At 42.7% G+C, this 22,579-nt stretch overlaps 1 protein-coding gene across 2 annotated transcripts in view; it reads right to left on the bottom strand.

Annotated features, from left to right (window-relative positions):
• Positions 1–7,799: 7,799 nt before the first annotated feature.
• ATP6V0E1 (ATPase H+ transporting V0 subunit e1) overlaps positions 7,800–22,579 on the bottom strand; it is a 24,850-nt gene continuing 10,070 nt past the window's right edge. The window contains exons 2-4 of one of the 2 annotated variants that reach the window (XM_018558611.1): positions 20,602–20,649; positions 11,030–11,131; positions 7,800–8,147 (exon numbers count right to left, since the gene is read on the bottom strand). In XM_018558611.1, coding sequence (XP_018414113.1) covers positions 11,038–11,131; positions 20,602–20,649 — 142 coding nt within the window. In that variant the 3' untranslated portion in view covers positions 7,800–8,147; positions 11,030–11,037. Of the gene's footprint in view, positions 8,149–11,029; positions 11,132–20,601; positions 20,650–22,579 lie in introns of both variants that reach the window. The other variant, XM_018558612.1, reaches the window with a different exon arrangement.

Raw genomic sequence — 22,579 nt, 5'->3', positions numbered from 1 at the left:
CACAGGAGGAATACTTCAGAGAGCGTCACCGCCTCATTACAGTGCAGACCTAAGCCTGGAGTTCGACTTCAAAGCACCCATGACTTTCATTAAGGGAGTGTTACATACTGAACTTAATTCATGTTTACATGTGATTTAAAACAAGCTTCCATTTTGCAATCAAATTTTGTGGAAGGAGCTGGTTCAAAGATCTTGGCTCAACATCACAGTAGGGACCCAAGCCCTGAGTTAGACTTTAACACACCCATGAGTTTTATTCAGAGTGCTGCATACTGATCTTTATTCGTATTCACTTGTAGTTTAAAACAAGCTTTCTATTTTGCAATCAAATTCTGTTAAAGGAGCCGATTTGAAGATTCTTGGCTGTCTGAACAGTGACTGCTGTCAATCAGCTTGAGACACTGTTCAGGTATTCTGACAGAGGCTCACCTGCCTTTGTCACAATATAATACAATAGTCCTATCGGGGGAATGTTGGATTCCCCCATCAACGCTAAACAAGAAAACATAAGTGTCCAGCTTTAGATATGGCAATGTTTGTGTTGGCAGCACAATGGCGTAGTGGTTAGCACTTCTGGCTTGCAGTACTGGGGGTCCCTGGTTCGAATACCAGCCAGGTCACTATCTGCAAGGAGTTTGCATGCACTCCCTGTGCTTGTGTGCATTTTCTCTGGCTACTCCCATTCCCTCCCACACTCCAAAGACATGCTGGAAGGTTCATTGGCTCCTGGCTCAATCAGCCTTGTATGTATGCATGTGAGATAGGGACCTTAAATTGTAAGCTCCTGGAGGGCAGGGATTTATGTGAATTATGTAAAAGTGCTGTGTAAATTGTCGGCACTATATACTGTAAATACCTGTAATAAATAACATAAGTAGGTGAGATGTAGCATTATAGGCTTTTCTAATTGGATTGGTCCATAGTGGTTTCACTGAGCAGTGTTCATACAATGCAACCAAACACTGCTTCATCCAAATCCTGCCATAAAAAAATATATATAAGAAACTATACATATTCTTTGATTATTATAGGAGGACTAACCCACACTGTTCTTGCATTGTAGGGTAATTTATGCATATGTCACTGATGCCTTGAAAGGTGGGATTCAAATGAAAAAGTCCAAATTCTATACAGAATGTGTTCACCTTTCATGTAATTTTAACAGCAATACCGTTCACCTCTGATTAACATTTCCGTGTTACAAACACATCTGTTTGTACTTGACCTTTCCGAAGAGAATGGAGTGGTAATTACAGGCTAAGAAAACCAAAAGGAACGATTTCTTGATTTGCCTTATTCACTGCTTATTCACACTGAGAAGTGTCCTGTAATCAATGTTATAAAAATATGAAGTGCATGCCTCTCTTTGTTTAGCACGGTGACAACTTGCTCGATTTACAGGAGCACAAGGGCACCTCAGGCTGCAGCACAAGGAGGAGCATTTTATATATAAACACAATAGATACAAGGAAATAAGAGCAAAAACAAACAAAACAGACAAAAGCACTATGCTCAGGGATCCTTGCCTTGTCATATTACAAAGCACTACTGGAGTATCAAGCAGCACCCAAAGTCAAAATGTACACTTTGTTCTTACTTTTTTTTTTTAATATTGTCTGTCCACCACTAAAGTGCATGTCAAGGCATTTAATGCATGCACATTTCCCCATGATATTTCCCTTTAAAATCACTGCAAGTGCTGAAAAACACATGCTGATCTGTCAGAAATCTAGCGTGCTCCTAACCAAGGATTAAGTCAGGTTTGGTCCAAACCCGTTCCGAATCTGAGCAATTCTAAAACCAGAAGGAGTTCCTCCCATACAAAGGAAGGAAGCTCCTTCCGTGCCTCTCATTCAGTTTTGGACAGGGAATTGCATGGCTGCGGCTTGATATAAGCAAAGGAGCGAGATGCAGTGACATTATTGACCTCAGGACACGAGATGGCTAACTGCATATATTGGCTATGTGGCCAAATAAAGTAAATTATGTCGGCACTACCACCCCGCCCTCTGGGGCAGGTAATGCCAGTCTCGCAGCTGATTGGGTGGAAGAGCCAACAGCACTTTTTTGTTCAGATTAGCCCAGGTCGAGTCTGAACCTGAGCTCATCCCTACTCCTAACTTCCTTGGGCTGACAACACGTTTTCTGGACTGAAATCTCAAGCAGCATCATTAGCCCTGCCTGCTGGACTACAAAACTCCAATTTCTTACCCCTCTCTGTCTCTCTCCACATACATTCTTTCCCAGCAAAAGAAAGCCCCTGACATAATTCCCAAGAAACTGCTATGTGCGTAGGAAAAGGACTCTTGGCAGATGTAGCTCTGGGTTGGTGTGCCTATCTCAGTAGTATCTGATCTGCCAGGAAATGCAGCTCTGGGGTGTTGTGCTTATGTCAGTAGGAACTGATCTTGTGTTAGATGTAGTTCTGGGGTGGTGTACCTATATTGGTAGTATCTCCCAGCAGCTGGCCCTGCAAGAACTTGACAAGCCTGGTGATAATAATCACAGGGAGTAATAAAAGCCATTTGTCTGAAATGGTCTGAGAAATCAATGTGAGTAACTGACCCAGAACAAGTTTGTAGAAAGTGAATCTGTGCATTTGCCATAAGTCAGTGACTCAAAGCATTAAAGGATAACTATTAAGAGAGTAAAATATACTCTTCCAATAGTTTAAATGGGCATGGGACACTGCAGCTGTCATACATCAGCTCTATAGCTCAAGAACCGATCATTCACAAACAACTGATCACTCAGCTCACGTCTTCTCCCTGCAGAGAGTGGTGACTGTCATTTACCGCCTCCCCACAGGAGGCTGTGGGAGGCGGTGTACAGCTGGCTCTGGGTCTGGAGAGGAAGAGCCAGCTGTTAGGCAGATCCCAATATTGTCGGGATCTTTTCTAGCTGCAGCGTGGTTCTGCGTTGTCAGCATATAGCAGGCTATATGCCCGCTATATGCCAACTTTGGGTCACAGCAATACATTAGTAAATGTACTCCTGTGAGCCAAAAGAGAACTAAAGCCCAAAAAGGTTTGGCTATAGTTCTCCTTTAAAGCTGAACTCCAGCAAAAAGCTAAATACATGGACTAAATACATATAAGGGAGCTGTATTGATATTTCTATCCAGCCAGTTATGAGATTTACACAGTTCAAAACACAATGGGAATCCAGGAAATTGATGAAAGTGATGGGTGGTTAGAAGGCAGCTCACTACATAAAAGTAAGATTAGTGATCTTATGGATTGTCTGTTCATCTCCTCCTTCTAGAACATCAAACACTCGTATGGCTCAGGGAACATGGATGGCGAATCCATGCTTTTAGCTGTTTGGTGAAGGCCTTTGTGCACACTGAAAGTGAACACAAAGGGACACTTAAGCTGGCCATACACTGCTCTATTCTTTTAACAAATGGGCTGAACAAAAAATAAAAATAGAATAGATAACTCCATCAATGATAAGAGCGCATTGATCGAGGAATCCCCGCGGTCTCTTTTGTATTCTGACAGTGGACACCGGCCCGTCAGAATACCTGAACAGAGCCAGCAGCTCATTGTATGAAGATTTTCCAACCGGCTCCTTCAATCAGCTGACCGAGGGATCCCGGCTAAAAGGGTGCTGACAACGCAGTGTATGACCACCTTAAGCTTCTCCTCATTAACATACTACTGACTGTTTAAACCTAATCTACGGTATTTAGATACAGTCCACCTATAAAAGGTGAGCAGTATCTCAATTATGGATGCATCACTTTGAAACACAGAGGTGGATCGCTTTTGATGGTGTTGGAAGATTAGGAGTATCATGAAGTGATTTTTTTTCTGCAGTAAAAAGATTGCACTGGGCACTTATTGGGAAAGACTTTGTATCAATATCATATTGTACTCTTTTCTTGTATAAACACAAACATGGTTTTTGTTACATTATATTGCTATTTCAGCACGTTATATGGAAAAGGGGTATAATATGGCTGAATGATAGATATATTAGGGATGCACCGATATATCGGCCGCCAAAACATATCGGCCGAAAATTGCACTTTTGGCATAATGCCGAAAGAGCCATGTTTCGGCGCATCCTTGGTTTCTTTCCTCCCCGCTGGGCGCTGCTCTGTGTTCCAGCGGGGAGAAAAGAAAGTGACAGCCGGCCGTGCGCTGCAGGACGAGAGCGCTGTGAGCGGCCGGCATCTCTCCTCCCATACCGCTCGGCCGCTTATCAGTCCGGCAGAGCGGTGTGTGGGCGGAGACAGCCAGCGCTGTCACAGGATGCTGAGCTCTCCGCTCCGCGTGTCAGAGAGGATCGCTGAGTGTTTGTAGATAATTGAGGACATGGTATGTTGACTATATCCTCAATTAATGAAATATAAAAAAATTAAAAAGTTTATAAAAAATAAAAATATTAAAGATTTTTTTTTTAAATAATAATTTTCGGTATCGGTTTTAAAATTTCCATTTTGGTGCATCTCTAAAATATATATCTATATATAAACACACACACAAAAATCAAAAGGAACACTTTGAAAACACGATCTCAAATGGTGAAAAAAGATCTCTATGGTGAAAAAAATCATGCTGAAGATCTACTGTGTACTGGACTGGGTAATGTGTTAGGAACGAAAGGATGCCGCATCGTTTGATGGAAATGACAAATTATCAAGCTACAGAGGGCTTAATTCAAAGACACCCCAAAAATCTAAGTGAACAAATGATGCAGCAGGCTAGTCCATTGTGCTGAAATTTCATTGCAGCAACTCAAAATGGTACTCATTAGTTTGTATGGCCCCAACGAGCTTGTATGGATGCCTGACATCAGGGCATACTCCTAATGAGACGACGGATGGTGTCCTGGGGTATCTCCTCCCAGATCTGGACCAGGGCATCACTGAGCTCCTGAACAGACTGAGGTGCAACCTGGCGGCGTCAGATGGACCGAGACATAATGTCCCAGATGTGTTCTATTGGATTCAGGTCGGGCGAGTGTGGGGGCCATTCAATGGTATCAATTCCTTCATCCTCAAGGAACTGGCTGCATACTCTCACCTCATGAGGCCGGGCATTGCCCTGCACCAGGAGGAACCCAGGACCCACTGCACCAGCATAGGGTCTGACAACGGGTCCAAGGATTTCATCCCGATACCTAATGGCGGTCAGGGTGCCATTGTCTAGCCTGTAGAGGTCTGCGAGTCCCTCCATGGATATGCCTCCCCAGACTATTACTGACCCACCACCAAACCGGTCAGGCTAAACGATATTACAGGCAGCATAACGTTCTCCACAGCTTCTCCAGACCCTTTCACGTCTGTCACATGTGCCCAGGGTGAAACTGCTCTCATTTTTGAAAAGCACAAGGCGCCAGTGGCAGACCTGCCAATTCTGGTGTTCAATGGCAAATTCCAATCGACCTCCACGGTGCCGGGCAGTGAGCACAGGGCCCACTAGAGGACGTCGGGCCCTTAGGCCAGTCTCATTAAGTCTTTTTCTGATTGTTTGGTCAGAGACATTCACACCAGTGGCCTGCTGGAGGTCATTTTGTAGGGCTCTGGCAGTGCTCATCATGTTCCTCCTTGCACAAAGGAGCAGATACCTGTCTTACTGATGAGTTAAGGACCTTCTACAGCCCCATCCAGCTCTCCTAGAATAACTGCCTGTGTCCCGGAATCTCCTCCATGCTCTTGAGACTGTGCTGGGAGACACAGCAAACCTGGCAATAGCACGTATTGATGTGCCATCCTGGAGGAGTTGGCATACCTGTGCAACCTCTATAGGGTCCAGGTTCGCCTCATGCGACCAGTAGTGACAATGACTGTAGCCAAATGCAAAACTAGTGAAAAACAGTCAGAAAAGATGAGTAGGGAAAACAACTGTCAGTGGCCTCCACCTGTTAAACCATTCCTGTTTTGGAGGTCGTTTCATTGTTGCCCATCTAATGCACCTATTGTTAATTTCATTAACACCAAAGCAGCTGAAACTGATTAACCCCCTCTGCTACTTAAGTGACTTGATCAATATCCCAGGAGTTTCATTGACTTGATGCTATACTCCGACACACACACACACTATTTGCAGTACATCACTAGTGACATCTATGGGGCTCATCTACCTCTGTTTCCTGGTAAGGAGACAGCCTAATTCACAAGGCATTTTGTGATTGGAGGAGAGATAATGTCACACCCTCAACCCCTCCTGCAATCACAGAACACCCTGTATTATTTGAGAAAATACAACGGAAATGTATCAAAACTGGAGCAGACAAAATCTGGAGCAGCTGTGCATGAAAACCACAGAGTTTGGCTTCAAAGGGACCACAAGGATAAGTGCACTTTGTTTTAAAATGAATTTCTCCTTTAAAATATGTATAATACCCATCACAATGAGATGCATACCTATATTACTGGTGTAAAACTACAAGGGATGCACCGATATATCGGTCGCCGAAACATATAGGCCGAAAATTGCACTTTTGGCAAAATGCCGAAAGCCATGTGTCGGCCGATACATCGGCACATCCCTGGTTTATTTCCTCCCTGCTGGGCGCTGCTCTGTGTTCCAGCGGGGAGAAAAGAAAAAAGTGACAGCCGGCCGAGCGCTGCAAGCGGCCAGCGTCTCTCCTCCCACACCGCTCAGCCGCCCATCACAGTGCGGCAGAGCGGTGTGGGGGCGAAGACAGCGCCGTCACAGGAGGCTGGGCTTTCCTCTCTACACCGCTCGATCAGCCTCCTGTGACAGGGTGTCAGAGAAAAGCAAGGTACACACACTCAGCGATCACTGAGTGTGTACATAATTGAGGATATGGTATGTTAACTATATCCCCAATTATGAATGAATGGGAGTGATCTACATCACCCCCATTCATTCATAATTGTAGTTATAGTAAACAATGTTGTCATGTTATCAATGAACAGGAACACTCAGAGGATTCCTGTTCATTGATAACAGGGGACAAGAAAAAGAGAGATAGAGGACTCTGTGTTCTCAATCTCTTTTTCTATTTTAAAAGGGATATATCAGGGGTCTGTTTAGACCCCTAATATTTCCCCGAGGCCCCTAAAAGTAAAAAAATAACATTTAATAAAAAATGAATTAAAAAAATGTGAAAAAGTTTATAAAAAATTAAAAAAAAAATTTTGGTATTGGTTTCGGCCTGACTTTTTATTTCGGTTTTACAATTTCCATTTCGGTGCACCTCTAAAAACTGCTCAGCAAGATGTATACATATATAACCAGTTTACCATAAAGATACTTCTCAGCAAAACCATTGACAGAACACAACACACTTATAACTGATAAAATCTCACTTTTATTCAGCAGGTGCTTCAAAATGCTTTTTTTTTGGTATCAATATGCATTCATTTGAAATCTTCAAATACTTCAGTGTAAATACTTTTTACATTCTAGACCATACCAGAGTTTCAATTGAGCATAACGTGACAGTCCAAGACACTTCAGGTTCCAGTAACCCATAGCAACCAATCCAAAATCAGCTCACATTAGCCAGGTGACAGTAGACTGGTATCCAATTGGTTGTTGTGAGCCACTGCATGCCATTTTTGGATGCCTATTAAATATGTTTTAGAAATGTTTCCAATGCTCCAGCATACTGACAGGGTAATAGAACAGTATTTGAACACGTAGTGTGGAAAATATAGAACTTGTTTTCAAGAGTTTTTCCTTTCATAGAAAAATATGGATTCTGAAAGCTTGGCTAAAAGGCACCAACTGATCTGTTACAGAGATAAGGCACTAACAGCATATACTTTGTATGCATTCTAGAAGAAAAATACACATAAATTAGGACACTCTCAAATCGAAGATCTCCAGTGTTGAGGGACCGACTGGAAATACTCCAATTACAAAGATGTAGAAAAGGCCAAATCAAAGAAATAAAATACAAGCTTCATCCCGTCTCTGCTGCAATATGTGCAGGAAAAGATCTACAATCTGGTGACAAAATGAAGCTTGACAGGAAACAGTTGCATATAAAATGTTCATAAGCAATGACTCCCCTGGAGTGAGATGAAGGAACTCAGAGCATCAGAGAAGAAACACTGCGTCACTTGTGAGGAATGGGTAACAGGTCATTAAATACAAGGGTTAAGGCAAATTTAGTGAAGAAGAAAGAACATTAAGGCAAGTCTTCCATGCTTCATTCCCCTGTAAAACAAAGCAGAGATTATAGGTCAGAAATAAATATAAGCAGTTCTTTAATGTTACTAAACAGGCCCCAGAAGCTCTTTGAGCATCCCAGTGGCTCGTACCCCAAGAAGCTTTAATATGTGTCTTAGCTGTATCAAGAACTGGCCTGTCCCCTCCTGCCTTTGATTCCTTAATACAAGCCCAGCACTATAATAGACAACCTTGATGACTAATAGGATGCAGGAAGTGGAAAGGCTGCTCATTTCTTGACACTGCAAGGAACAGACAATTTTTGCACATAGATTGTCATGAGATTATGAGCTCTGCGGGTGTCCAAGAAGCATTTACATTTTGTGCTGGCATTGCTAGGTGATCTCATTTTTGTCCTGGCACCATTTCACCAATACTGTAAAGTTGTTAGAATTATAATTATTCTCTTTAGAATTATTGTCTATAGAAGAAAAGAGATCTTAAAGTAAATGTTATTGGCGGTGAATATAAAATGATCCCCGTACATAGCTTTAATATATGTACATGGGGTCAGCAAATTTGGTTATTACATACTCAAGGCATAGCAGTGTTATATTATGGTTCTACTTTACCGCTCCTACTCATAGTGTAAAACCGAGTTGGCAGAAATCACTGAAAACAATGAGGGGAATTTACTAAGCAATTTACTGGAGCAGACAAAATCTGGAGCAGTCGTGCACAGCAACTAATCAGAATCCAGCTTTCATTTTCAAAGCTTAAATGAACAAACTGAAGATCAACGGCGATTGGTCACCATGCACAGCTGTTAGATTCAGTTTGCTCCAGTTTTAGTAAATTCTCCCCAATATGAAGTGTTCTCAACAAGCAGAACATTTGAAAGAGACTGTCAAAAAGAGAGCTCCCTTTAGAGCCTTGGTTCTCAACTGGTGGGTCATGACCCCATGTAGTGTGTGTCACCGCATGCCTTCCACTTTTCTAGGCGAGAGGTTCCTCTGCCTCCCCCTAGCACAGCATTGTCAGTTCTCGTGCCATGCTTCGATTCAAAATATGCTGCCCAGCTCTGAGTGTCAGCTTGAGATGGGTTGGGATAATGGCCGCAAGGGAGCTCCATCCATATGTGCATTGCTTACAGCTCCCTCAGGTGTCCTATAGGAGGTGCCTTGGTGACATCTCATTGTGGCTCCCAGGTGACATCTCATTGTGGCTCCCAGCACTTCTACATGGTAAACCAAGGGAGCTGTACAAGCCGTGCACATATGGATGGAGCTCCATCACTGCACAGCAGCCCACACTGGACTCCAGTCTGAAGATCCACTGCAGTTCTCGGAAGGTATGGAGACTGGGTGGACCTTAAAAAACAATTAAATAACATTTTTTTTTTTGAGTGTAGATATGTGTCAGAATGTCTAAGTGTGTGAGATTGTGTCAGTGTTTTTGAGGGCCCGTTTGATTAAACCCACTATACCACGCAAGCGCACATATCGCGCATTCTGGTGTGGGAGGTGTGCTGCGATGCCATTCATTTGAATGGTACCCAAACGCACCTACCACCCACAGTTTGTATGCCTGCACCGGAAACCACGGTATCCTAATGCCGTGCATTCCAGTGCGGCGAGACTTGGGTCGCGACTTAATGACCAAGGACAAATGTGGGTCCTGAGGTAACAGGTTGAGAACCGCTGCTTTAGAGCTTAAAAAGCAACTTTTCATATAGAATATAAAAAATAAATGTCTCATCTGCCCCTCTTCTAGACATGTGCACAACAAAAACAAAACAAATGAAAACGAAAAACAGTTTCGTCAAAGGAAACTAATTTTTATGTTGTTTCGGATTCGGAGGCAACGAACCCCTGAATCCGAAACCGCACACTAAAACTGCAGAACAAACGGCGGCCATATCGAGCGCCACCATCTTGGTGTGTACCAAAATGGCGGCGCGCATACGCAGAACACGCCGGCGGCCCATCTGGCTGCCGCTCGTTCAGTGACGTCACACGCTCCGCCTCCAAGATGGCGGCGGGCATGCGCAGCGGGCAATATGACTGCCGGCGTGTTGTGAAAACGAATTTATGTATGCCCGAATATCGTTTTAGTGTATTCGGTCATATATTAAATTAGTTATTTCAGATTCAGACAAACCGCTGAATCAACCGATTTTCGTTGATTTGCAGGTTCATCCAAATGCACATGTCTACGCACTTCTTCACCTCGTCCAATCACAAAACACCTTGTATTAATCGAAAATAAATACAAGGAGTTCTCCAAATTGCAGTGGTGCCCAATGAGCGACTCCCTGTCCTCAGTGTGCAAAGGGGAAGCCACTGGAGCCGCAGCAGGAGGAGACCAGCACTTAAGTGATTTTTAGCACCCCCAGCGGCCCTCTGGAGATCATACATGGATACCTGTATTGGGCCACGCTGGACCAATGCAAGTATGCATACAAAATTGTTCCAAGAGTTCAGTAAAAATATTTAAACATTTATTAAAAATGGAGCAGACAGAATTTGGAGCAGTTGCCCACAATCAGCTTCCCTTAGTTGGTTCAGAACCCTCATCTGCTGATTTAGGCAGATTAGGATTGGATGGTTAAAACTGGCTATGGTCATAATATTATTATTATATAGGATTTATATAGCGCCAACAGTTTGCGCATTGCTTTACAATATAAGGAAGACATTACAATCACATTACAATTCGAGACAAGATGGTAAGGAGGGCCCTGCCTGAGAGGGCTTACAATCTAAAAATAAAAGTTAGGACCATCTTATGGAACACTTATAAATAAATATGCAAAACATACCTAACATTAATTGTAGGTGGATATGTAAACTACATAGCTAGATACAGGCTTCCAGTTTAATAGAGACAATAGATTCCTTTCTATTGTTTTTTTTTTTTTTACCTGGATTGGAGAACATATTTAAGGCCAATGGTTTTTCAAGTAAGCAATGACTTCTGAATTCAGCTGTGGTCCAAACAAAGGATTCAACTGAGCCAATATAGCAATGAGCCAGCTGTATGCAATAGAAAAATAACATATTAGATACAAAATGAAATCCAACTTTACTAGCATGTAGCTTTTACACATGAAAACAAAGATATAAAAAAGGTGACAACCGCAAATAAACAGAAAATTAACGCTGCTGCCCACCTACATCTATTACTATCCAGTCACATGAATTAATCTGTAAGAGTACTAAACAAATGTCATGAACAATTATAATAAATGGGGAATAAAATACTTTAAATATAAAATGTTTCCAAAGTTAAGCCACTAAAATAAGTGATTGTCTTGGGCAACTGCTTCAGATTTCGTCTGCTCCAGTTCTGATAAATTCCCTACAATGTGAGGCAGGGAACACAGGCATTGGACACTCACAGAAGTATCAGAAGGCTGAAGACATTGACAGGGGCTACAGTGCTGGAAGGTAGGCTAGATGGCTACCAGAGAGACCATTAAAAGTCCTCTTATTTTGCATGACACTTATCTCCATTCCTTTAAACTGACATGTTCAAGGGAATCCTGCATTGAAGTACTGTGAAGGTTGTCACTACTTGCCTCTCCTTTTCAAAATGGTAGATTAATTCCAACACTGATCCAATGGCTTAAATGCTATCTGACGCACAACTGTAACACATGTAGATCGGGATTTTAGTGCCTCAACAAAAAATTAATCCCAGAGACAGCCAAGCAACTAGAGTTTATAGAGTAGGTTACCAATGACAGGCCCCATATGTCTCAGTACAGGTTTCGGTTAAAACCAATCCTTTACAGATGTCACCTAACCCCATCACCCTCACTAGGGCACTAGCTTGTCCCAGGAGATTCTGGGTTTTCAAAAAGAAAATCCAGTATTGCAATGTGGGATGCAGTGTAGGTTTACCACTGGCTGATATTTAGAGAGGTGGAGATCTGCACAAGACACTAAGGGGCTATTGCATCACACTGGGACCCCCCTGTATTCTGCTTATAGCACTTACACACACCCTATGCGAGGGTCAAAAGCCTATCCAGTTAATTTTACAAATCTGAACTTATAACAGATTTTAAGGAAATGCCAACTGAGAAGGGGAAAAACTGCTGCAGGTATTAAGTATAGGCACCTAGAAATTTTCTGTACCAGCCCCTCAAACCTTCTGGTCACAGCCAAATCTCAGGCTTCCCACTTCGTGATAATGCTGGTATTTGCCCATTCTCTTTCTACTTCCTGCACATTCCTATAGGCCTGATTTCAATGGGTCAATAGGAATGTGAATATGTGTGTGTGCTCCTAGACTACCTCCGGGTAGTGTAGGTGTGGCAAATCCCTACACTACCCGGAGGTGTCTGAGCTTTACCTGTAAAGAAAAGCCAGATGTTGAGCAGCCAAGGGAAGGTACGTTAGGTTGCTTCAGGTATCTGCAGACACATCTAAGGGCTTGATCTTAGAAAAGGCAGATGTTTGCCATCCATTACCACCAGTGACAGACTGTCTCCAAGTCAAGCAGTACGACAAAGTCACCTACCACTGGCTCTGCAATGGGCTTTCATAACGGTCATGGAATTGGTGAGTTGGCAGTTTTTATCCCCCCATTATGTAAGAGTTACATTAGCCTACGTTTGCCAAAGTTTAATGTGAAGCAGTGCCTCGCAATATGTTTCCACTGGAATACAGTCTTTTGTGCTACTGGTACTAGGGACAAATCAGAAGCACCATAACTGGCAATATGGTGCATAGTGCCAAATTATCACTTGAAGATCAAGTCCAGCTGAATGTGAATAACTACTACTAGCTATACCATGTTCTGGATAAATTAGAATCTGCACCATTTTCTAGTTTTAGGCCATAGCATTTGCCTGCTGACCTGTAGCCATAAAGCTTACCATCTGCTGTTACTATTGGTGGCACAGTGTTGGCCTCCCTAAATTAGAAAAGCATTTGCTATATTTAAAGATGCCTTAAACCCCTTAAAAACAAACATTTCTGCTCTCCCGTATATACATACACATCACAAGTGATCTGCAATTTATTCATAGAAAAAATAAATACAAAAAACGTTGCCCTAAATTCTTAATAAATGTTAGTGTCGGTGACAGCAGAGACTGAAAAGGCATTGCTTTCTCAGGAGGCTTGTACACAGCATATTCTCCAGTCTTGTTTTTGTTGCATTGCAGGGTTTAGGGGAAAAACAGCACGCCAGGAAGAGATTGCAGATCTGCTGGAAAGTACAAGGTTATGTAATGCTGCCCCAGAAATTCCAGCAGCTACTTCAGATGAATTCCATGCTTTAGCTAGCTCCAAGGAAAGATGGCGTATTCTTATTTTAAAGCATATATTGGCTTGTGTTCGTTGAAGGGTAAACAGAGAAGCTTCTGAACAATACGAGCGGCTCTAAAATGAACTGCTAGATGTGACTCACACACTGCAATTGATAAGTTTCTCCTTCAATATGCGTAGGATGAATGTGTCTGTACTGCTGTCCCTGTGCTGCACAATGGCTAACGTTATCAGAATGAACAAGAGATTTTATATAGTAACTGAAAACTGAACTATATTATATTCCACCATAGTTTTATTTTTATCAAACAGCCCCCCCACAGTGTTAGATCAGAAAAAGCATTACGAAAGAAAGACTTAGAGAAAATGAGTACCTTCCATGGCCTTTATTTGATAATACATTTGTAAAAAGTAATAAGATTGCAGTTTTCAGGTTAGGGCCTGTTCACACCAAGACAGTGCAATTACAGTGTGGCACCACACATTGCAGCATAGTCCAACGTATTGTCCCTGGGAAGTGCATTGGGGTGCCATCCAAATGAATGGCAATGCACCGGCTGCACTGGTAGGTGTGTGTAATACACGGTAGGTGTGTTGCATAGTACCTTGCGATTAACACATTTCACTGGTGCTCACACCAAGAAATGCTTGATGGTGTAAAGGCCAATACACCGAGTACAGTACTTGAGCAAATAACATGACCAAATGAACAAAACGTGAAATAACAGCCACATGCGCATACTAAGATTTCCTTCTTTAGAATACATGCATTCAGTTGATTTTACCGGCTTTATTATTCCCTTTCTCTAAGCCTTTAGGAGTAAGGATGGGTCGAGTGTTCGATTCGAAAATGAGTTCGAATTGAACATCGGCAGTTCGAGCGCCGAACTTTATGGGATGTTCGCGGTCTGTTCGACCGCGTACATTACATAATACAAAATGCCCACTGAAGCTCTGATTGGGCAAAGTCTTGCACCTGACTACAGGTCAGGTGCAAGACTTTGCCCAACCAGGGCTCAGCAGAGGAGGGGCCTGAAGGAGAAAGTTCTCTATCAGGTCCCCCCATGCTGATTGACAGCAGGCGGGTGCAATAGCCAGCTTGCTATTGGCTATTGCATTTTACAATATCCAATAGTAGGCTGGGTATGGCTCCCAGCCTGCAGATGAAGTGGAGGCAGGGGGGCGGGGCAGAGGAGCAGCGGCCGGACTGAAGGAGAGAAGCCGCCGGGACAGCGAGCAGACGGACCAGGGGACCGGAGGCCGGGACAGCGAGTGGACGGACCAGGGGACCGGAGGCCGGGACAGCAGCGGAGGTAAGGGGGCCAGTACACTGTATTTATTACATGCACAGGCAACTGTATGGGGGTCAAACGTTCGACCCCCATACACTTGCATTGAGTTCGAGTTCGTATTCGAACATTTCGGCAGTTCGAATACGAACCAAACAGGGGGGTGTTCGGCTCATCCCTATTTAGGAGTCCTATATGCAGAAACAAAGTATCCACTGTTGTCACCCAATGCTCTGCCTCACTAGGTCCACTAGAACATTTAATTCATGTAAACAGGATGCCGTTGCTCAAAAGTTGAATGCTACATTTAGGGTAGCATGTAGCAATGAATAGCTTAACTTCTGTAGAACTATGCATGGAGCCCTAACACTCCGCTCACGGTCATACCCAGCAAGTGGTAGGGCACGTAAAGGGCATAGAGACCCCCACCAAGCACACCCTTTTGAATCCCATGGAGACTTCTGGTTGATGCCGCCTCATGGCTACCTGGTCAAGCCTCCCAAATCATGGACAAATTTGCTTCCTGGCTTCTATGCATTCTATCTTCTGCACTACTCAAAGTAATCCTAGGCGACTTTCACTCATAACTCCAGTAATATATTTTACCTTTGCATGGGAAAATAACCAAAAATTAGAGGATACACACCCAATCTCTATTCTCACATCTACGGGCAGTGGTATATACCCACAGGTCTACAGTAGGTCTGGGGGAAGTAGTAAAATGACCTTGTGAAAATGTTTATTGCCATTTTCCCCTTGATAAGCTAAGGTATTAATTTAAATTGCAGATTTCACTCCCCTATCCATAGCTAAAACATTTAGCATGTATGTAACATGCCTGCATACATGACTGCTCTCCAATGTCTATGGCCATTGCAAATGGTTTTGAACACAACCTTTAAACCTATAGCATCTTTGTCACCAGCTCTAGGACCTGCTCATGTACACAAAGACTTCCACAGTGTCAAGTCTTGTGGCATCTCTTGCTTCCCTCGCCTCCTAGTACAATGCAACTTTGATCAGAGTAAGGCTGCTCCTAAAAAATTATGCTGTGTTTATTCTACCAATCCTCAGCCTTAGCACTACTGGGAACTAGCTCCCTTCAGAAGAATGCAACTGGATAAAGGAATCTTCTTGATTAGAGGTCAAAATGTCAATAACTCAACTCTGGGCTCAGCACAGCTTAGCTAAAGAAACTTTCCACGCTTCACCATATCTAGGAAACATGGAACTAAATTGAGGAAGTGTCAAATACTGCTCTCACTGTCCAGGACCTAGTTAAGAAAAAAGTGACACTACATCTTCTAGCTGGGAGAAGGGAAGAGGGAGAAGGAAGGCGGAGTGGGGAGCAGGGGGCAGAGTAGTGGCTTGCCCTGCGTGTTTGTGGAGACACGCATACCTTACTGGCACACACAAGGGTAGAGCGATAGGAACATGCAAGGGAAAGGAGCCACCCTAAGAAAGGATATCAGGGCCAGTGTTCAGGGGATCAGCGGATTCTGTAGGAAGCTAAAACGTTTAAACCTCAAGAAGCAGCATACATTGTAAATTATTTAATCAGCACTTAAAATAGCTTAAAAAGCTTTTAACTTTAATATCACTAACCATTTGCAGACCTCTTTCCCATCATCTCCCCCTATAAAGCTGCTTGACTTACCCCTCTGAACTATTTTTGATAATTGTCTACTCTGGTCTCTGCACTTACTAAACTATTCAACCTCTCCATTCTTCACAGCTATCTTTGTCTCAGCATTTAAATGAAGCAGTCGGACATTCTTCTATCTACTATAAAAACAACAAAAACACACAACACATCAAAGCTAACTGAACTCCTTGTTTATAACAGACTAACCATATTTTCACATTTAACTTGCTCTATACCCTTTATCATCTCATGGTTTCCTGCAACTGTTTCTGGGTTCCACAGAGTTTAGTTCTCAACAAAAAACTCCTGTATAACTGCACCATCACTTGACAAAGCATCTCAAAACTAATGTAGTCAGAAGATGCCAACATCCACCTAACACAAAGTGGCTTTAAGTCATTTGTATGAATAGTGAGACCTTAAAAGGAGAATTATGAGGCGAGTAATTTCTTACTCAGCCACAATCTGAGCTGACCTGTGACAATGAAACTGTCACAGGTCGGCTCGGTAGATCGGGAAGTGAGCGAACACATACCGGCGCTTGCTCACTTCTTGATCTATCCCAGCAGAGAGCCGTGACCGTCACTCACGGCTCCCTGCAGGGACTAGCCCCCCCCCACCGTCCCATCCTCCATCTCTGACTGGCGAAACGGAAGGGGGAGGGGGCGGACACAGCTGGCTCTGCCTCCGGATAAGCAGCGTCTCAGTATACTGCGAGCTGCAGCTCGCAGTATACTGAGCTTTGGGTAATACCACTGCCTGCTCTGCGCACACTGAGGGGAGTTTATCAAAACTGAAGCAGCTGTGCATGGCAACCAATTGGCTTCTAAGTTTAATTTTTAAAGCTTAAGTGAACGAATTGTGGGGAGATGCTGATTGGTTACCATGGGCAACTGCTCCATATTCTGTCTGCTCCAGTTTTGATAAATTCCCCCCACTGTATGTTGGTCGGTGTGGTAAATGTTCATTATAGAACATTTAACTGCAGCTCGCGGTATACTGAGCTTTGGGTGACGGGAGGACGCTAGTTTGTGTTCTCCCGTGACCCTTAGGAGAACTATGGGGAAAAGTCCTAACCCCATAGTTCTCCTTTAATTTGACCATGGCAATATCCTCCCTAGCTTGTCTCCTACATAGTCTTTTACCTCTACAGTCTATCTTAAATAGTTCCGCAAAACTTTTCTATCCATTCCACCAAGCCTCTTTAACTGTCAAATGACAGCACATCACTGGCTTCTAATTTGGGAATAAAATGCATGTTATTATGCTGCATCCTCAAATTCAAAAACCCGTAAATTAGCCAAATTGCTGATATCCACAAATTTTCAAAACCAAAATCTCCATATCCTCTGTAGGCTTATTCTGCTTGCTTATAATCTGAACTGGTGCAAGGCCACACCTAAAATATTTAAAAGAGAACTATGGGGCAAGTGTTTTTCCCCAGAGTTGTGCTCACGGGAGGACATAAACAAGCGACCTCCCATGACTACAGCTTGCGGTAAACTGAGACGTCCGCAGCCGGGACGGATACCGACATTACTGTCGAGATCCACCAGCTGTGTGATTGACAGCTGGCTCTGCCCATCTAGGAGGCAGAGCCAGCTTTTCACCTCCCCCGTCCATTCCTCCAGTCAGCACTGGAGCGGGGAGGGGATCCCTGCACGGAGCCGTAAGTGACAGTCAGGTCTCTCTGCAGGGACAGAATCGAGAAGTGTGCGAGCGACGGGTTGTGTTCGCTCACTTCCCGATCTATTGAGCCAACGTGTGACAGTCTCATTGTCACAGGTCGGCTCGAACGATGTGGTTGAGTGAAAAATCACTCCCCTCATAGTTCTCCTTTAAGCAGAACCTCAGTCACCTTTTTAAAACTGCCTATCCACCTTCTCTACCCTAGTGGCTTACTAGCCATAGCCACTGTCTTCTCCATTATAAACCTAATAAATATTACATCTCCAAGCTCTTAGACTAGGGCTTTTTCTTCTGTGTCTTTTCCTCCTCTATATAGTTGGTTTGTAATATTCTCAACAAGCTATTTTCTTACATTAAGCACAACAAACAGTCATTGAAAATTACAAGGACTAGTTATCAGCATATTAATAGTGTAAAGCTGCCTGACAAGACCTTGTTTGAGTTCATTATGAACTAGATCAGCTGTCATAACACAAACCTGAGCATCTAATGGGTTAGGATGGGATCCAGGTTCCCAGATTGCTAGAAGCTATCGCATATTCATGTAATGAGGTTCTACTGACCGATTGTGGACTGAGGGTATACACCCTAAAAATCTCTCTCTAAAAAGGACATACACTGAACGTCCTGTTCCTCTTCCGCTCCACAGCTCCCTGACCGCAAACAGACCATGAATAGCAAAATCAAACTGACAGCTGGACTTACTCGGTTTCACAGAAGCAGCTCTTGCAGTGACTGCAGTGTCAATAAAAAGTAACATTATTGTTGCTTTAATGTAATTTCTCTGATTCATCCACAGCAGATGAATGGGTAACATTTTATCTGCATATACTTCTAGTTAAAGCTACACCGACACTTTTTTTTTTTAAAGTGTTCCTATTTAAACCTTTTTAAATGCTGCAGGACTGCCCGATTGCTACTATGGTGGCAAAGAGTGCAATTCCACCCTTCTGCCGCCGACACTAGATATCCCAGGATCTGCTGTCCTCTGTGCAGACCCAAGACTGGTACGGCGGGTCTTTGCAGATGGACTAGAGGGAGATCTGCACACTAGGCTGATCTTCCCTCCGTTCACTGAAAGCTGAAGCAATGTGCATTACATCAGTGTGCTTCATCTTCTTTGGGGGTCTATAGGTGATATTAGGGGTCTAATAGACCCTGATGTCTATATAAAGAGGACCTGTCACATCCTCTTCCCTATAACACAGGGGGCTTGTTAGCCAATTTCATGGGCGCATGTAATTTTAATACTTGACATGATTGGTATCTATTTACCCAACACAATCCCATCTTTTATATTTTACAAAAAAGAAATTGGGCATTACATTTTATTTTAGTGTATTTTATCCTAAAAATATTGGTTTGACAAACACTGAGGGATTAAAAATTGCAACAAGCATTTTTTTGTATTCTACAAGGCCTCTGCTTTCAGAAAATATATCATTGTTTGGGGGGTCAAGAGGTTTTCTAGTCAAAAAATTGAGTTATGTGTGCGCAAAAATTAAGAAACTGCTCCAGACAGAAAGTGGTTAAACCGTGAATCATAAGCAGCCCTCAACATCGGCCTCCCCTTAGACAATATTTGCTGCTGCTTTTTTTTCTTTAAAATTTTGTTTCTATTATTAGGGCTCATTCATACCGCACGTTATGCGCATAACACATGTGCTGGTGTGAGCACATGCTGCAATGCATTAGAACACACATTGAAAAGCTCACTTTAAAAAAAAATATATATATTTAATTCTGTGCTTTGCAGTGTGTTGCGATGCCTTATATGCACAAAAAAAATGCAATGTTTGTACTCTCAAGTACTTTTTCCACCACACAACACTTGGGTATGAACAGGCACCACTAAAAAAATAACCACATTCCTTATGTTAAGAGTTGTCACACTTCAGGAAACTTGCAGCAAAATTCTTAGGTGTGAAGGGCTAAAAGAAACACATGAATGTGATCAATGAAATAGAAAAACATTAAGATAAAATCTTATTTAAGCTTTAGTGGAATCAGGAAACTGACCGTGGCACAGAAATACACAAATCTGCATGAAAAAGCACAGTTTAGTTGACGTCACCAACCCAAGTCTGTGTACAGTATAAATAAGAACACAAAAGTCACACAACAGGCTTTGATGAACAGAAAACATGTTGTTATGGCTTCAGACAAGGACTTGTAAGACAAAGCAAGAATTTAGCAGAAGATAACCTGAACTTAAAAAGGGGACGCCTATTATATGCTGGGTGCTGGTCAGAAGACAGCATGAAATTTACATTGTGGATCTATTACAGCATGTTGAATGTCTTAAAGGAAATACCACGTCAGGCTCATTAGAAAGTGGATAAAGGGCCAATGTAGAGCTGTCCATAGCAGCAAGATGTGTGAGGTCAATGGAGCTGGCTTCTAAAAAGAAATCTTGCTGGTTACTAAATTCCATATTAAAAATGTGTCCACCCCAAGGCATAACCGTACATCATTTCTAAATATTCTAAATAAGCAGGATTACAAATGACATGAGAAGACGGAGTGTATATCAATATGATCACAGGGAAAAGACAGCAAGGTCAGTTCATATTGACACATAATAGAGTTGTGCTTATACTTACAACAAATAGCAGCAAACTGCACACGTTACCAGCATTGTATTAATGACCCTGCAAGAGAACACAATATGCCTGTTAGAAAAGGAATTTGAACATTTGTTTTCTCACTCTTATTCATTAAGACAGAAAATGGTAGTAACCCATATTTGCCAATTAAATGCATATTCTACTGATCTCGCTTATATTGACGAATGTTGTTTACTAACGGTCACTGCACGGAGCACTTTGTTACCCCTTTGCACCTCTTCACTGAATATACACACACACACACGGAGTAGATAATATTCACTTAATAAATGGAGTGAAAATTCTGTGAGAAAAGCAAATTCCAATATTTTCAACAGCACATGAATGGATACTTAAAATGAACACTGCTACAATTTACTGAGTGAAGAGTATCAAAGCCTTTAGTAAATCAAACCCTAAGTTCCTGAAATTAAAACAATCAGCTTCTACCTTTCCAAATAAAAATTGAATATTTGGTAGCCGATATATTGCTACGATAATATAGGAAACATTTGTAGACAATAAAAAGTGTAAATGACTGACAACGAAGTGTACCGTTACATCAATTGTCTAAATTAAAGAAGAATTCTGGTCAAAGCTACTAATAACCCTAGCAGTTAATACCTTTTGCTCGGAGTTCTTCTTTAAAATATAAAATACGATTTGATGCAGCTCTGTTTTTGGGGAGGGAGCATGGCGGTGCCATTCATGTCAAAGGCACCACAGACATGTCCCCCCCCCCAGTAGTGTGGTCGCCCGCACTGGAATGAGAGGTACAGGAATGCCTTCCGTTCAGGTTGACTATTTTTCCCCATCGCAGGTAATCGCACTGCGGACGGGGAGCGTGTCTGCGGTGCCATTGTCAATGGCACTGCCATGCCCCCTCCACCCCAGAATAGGGCCCCGCTTGATTTATGCGATCCAGCGTGTTTCCAGGCTCAAACCGTGCCAGAACGCACTGGATATGGTGTAACTGGGCCCTCAGGCATGCAGCTAAAGAGGGCATAAAAAGCTTGTTTTATAGTGACCCCGTCACCACTTGGAAAGAAAGCCTAGCCTGTAAAACAGTGGTTCTCAAACTGTGGGTCGCTGTGTGTCCTCCTCAGCCCTCTCCTAGCGCAGCAGTGTCAGTTCTCCTGCCACGCCACCAGATGTCGCTGCAGCAGCCACGTCATCCCTAAATTTTACCATTGGGGGTCACCACAACTTGGCAAATGTTACCAAGGGGTCCCGGCCCTAGAAAGGTTGAGAACCACTGTTGTAAAAGATCATCCATACTTAACTTTCCAGCAGCCTGCATCTGCGGGGCAGACTGAAGGGATGTCATCAGTGAGAAATGGGGGCAAGTACAGCCCAAAAAAAAAAAAAGTACTCACCATTGTATTAGAGGGTGAGTGGGTTTGAGGATGACAGTGAAATTCATTTTGCTCTCCATATGTTTAAGGAAATGTCCATCTTATTCAATCTTAGCTGCTAGATTATATGTTCGAGATCTCAGCAAATATGTTGTAAAGCAGTTCAGAAAATATATAATGTTGGGGGGTTTTACGTCATTTTCAGGCCTAAAATGTGGAATATAACATGGGTGCAAAAATGGAAAAAAGGGCCTCAGTCATGAAGGGGTTAATAGGTTAGACCAGGGGTCAAAATTTCAAGTCCTGAGCTACTGGCCAGGCCATAACAGTTACTCGCCACCTGTTGCCCACCTAACCCCTACCCTCCCGCAGCCTTAACTCCACCCCTAAACACATCCTCTTAAATAATCTTATCAATGAGACTGTTACATGTTTTATACAGAATAAAGTTACAAGACAAGAACAACTTTAACAATATTACCATAAACAGGGCTTGAAAAATGTCATGGTGTCTCACCAGTCAAAAATGTCACCAGTCAGCATGACAGAACTATAGCCTTGCAATTTATGTTACAAATTTTTGGGGACAGATAGAGCTTTCTTTTGGTGATATATAAAAA

Source organism: Nanorana parkeri, unplaced genomic scaffold (genome assembly GCF_000935625.1).
Source record: "Nanorana parkeri isolate BGI_ZX_2015 unplaced genomic scaffold, ASM93562v1 scaffold348, whole genome shotgun sequence".
NCBI lineage: Eukaryota > Metazoa > Chordata > Amphibia > Anura > Dicroglossidae > Nanorana > Nanorana parkeri.
This window is presented reverse-complemented; position numbering and strand designations above follow the sequence as displayed.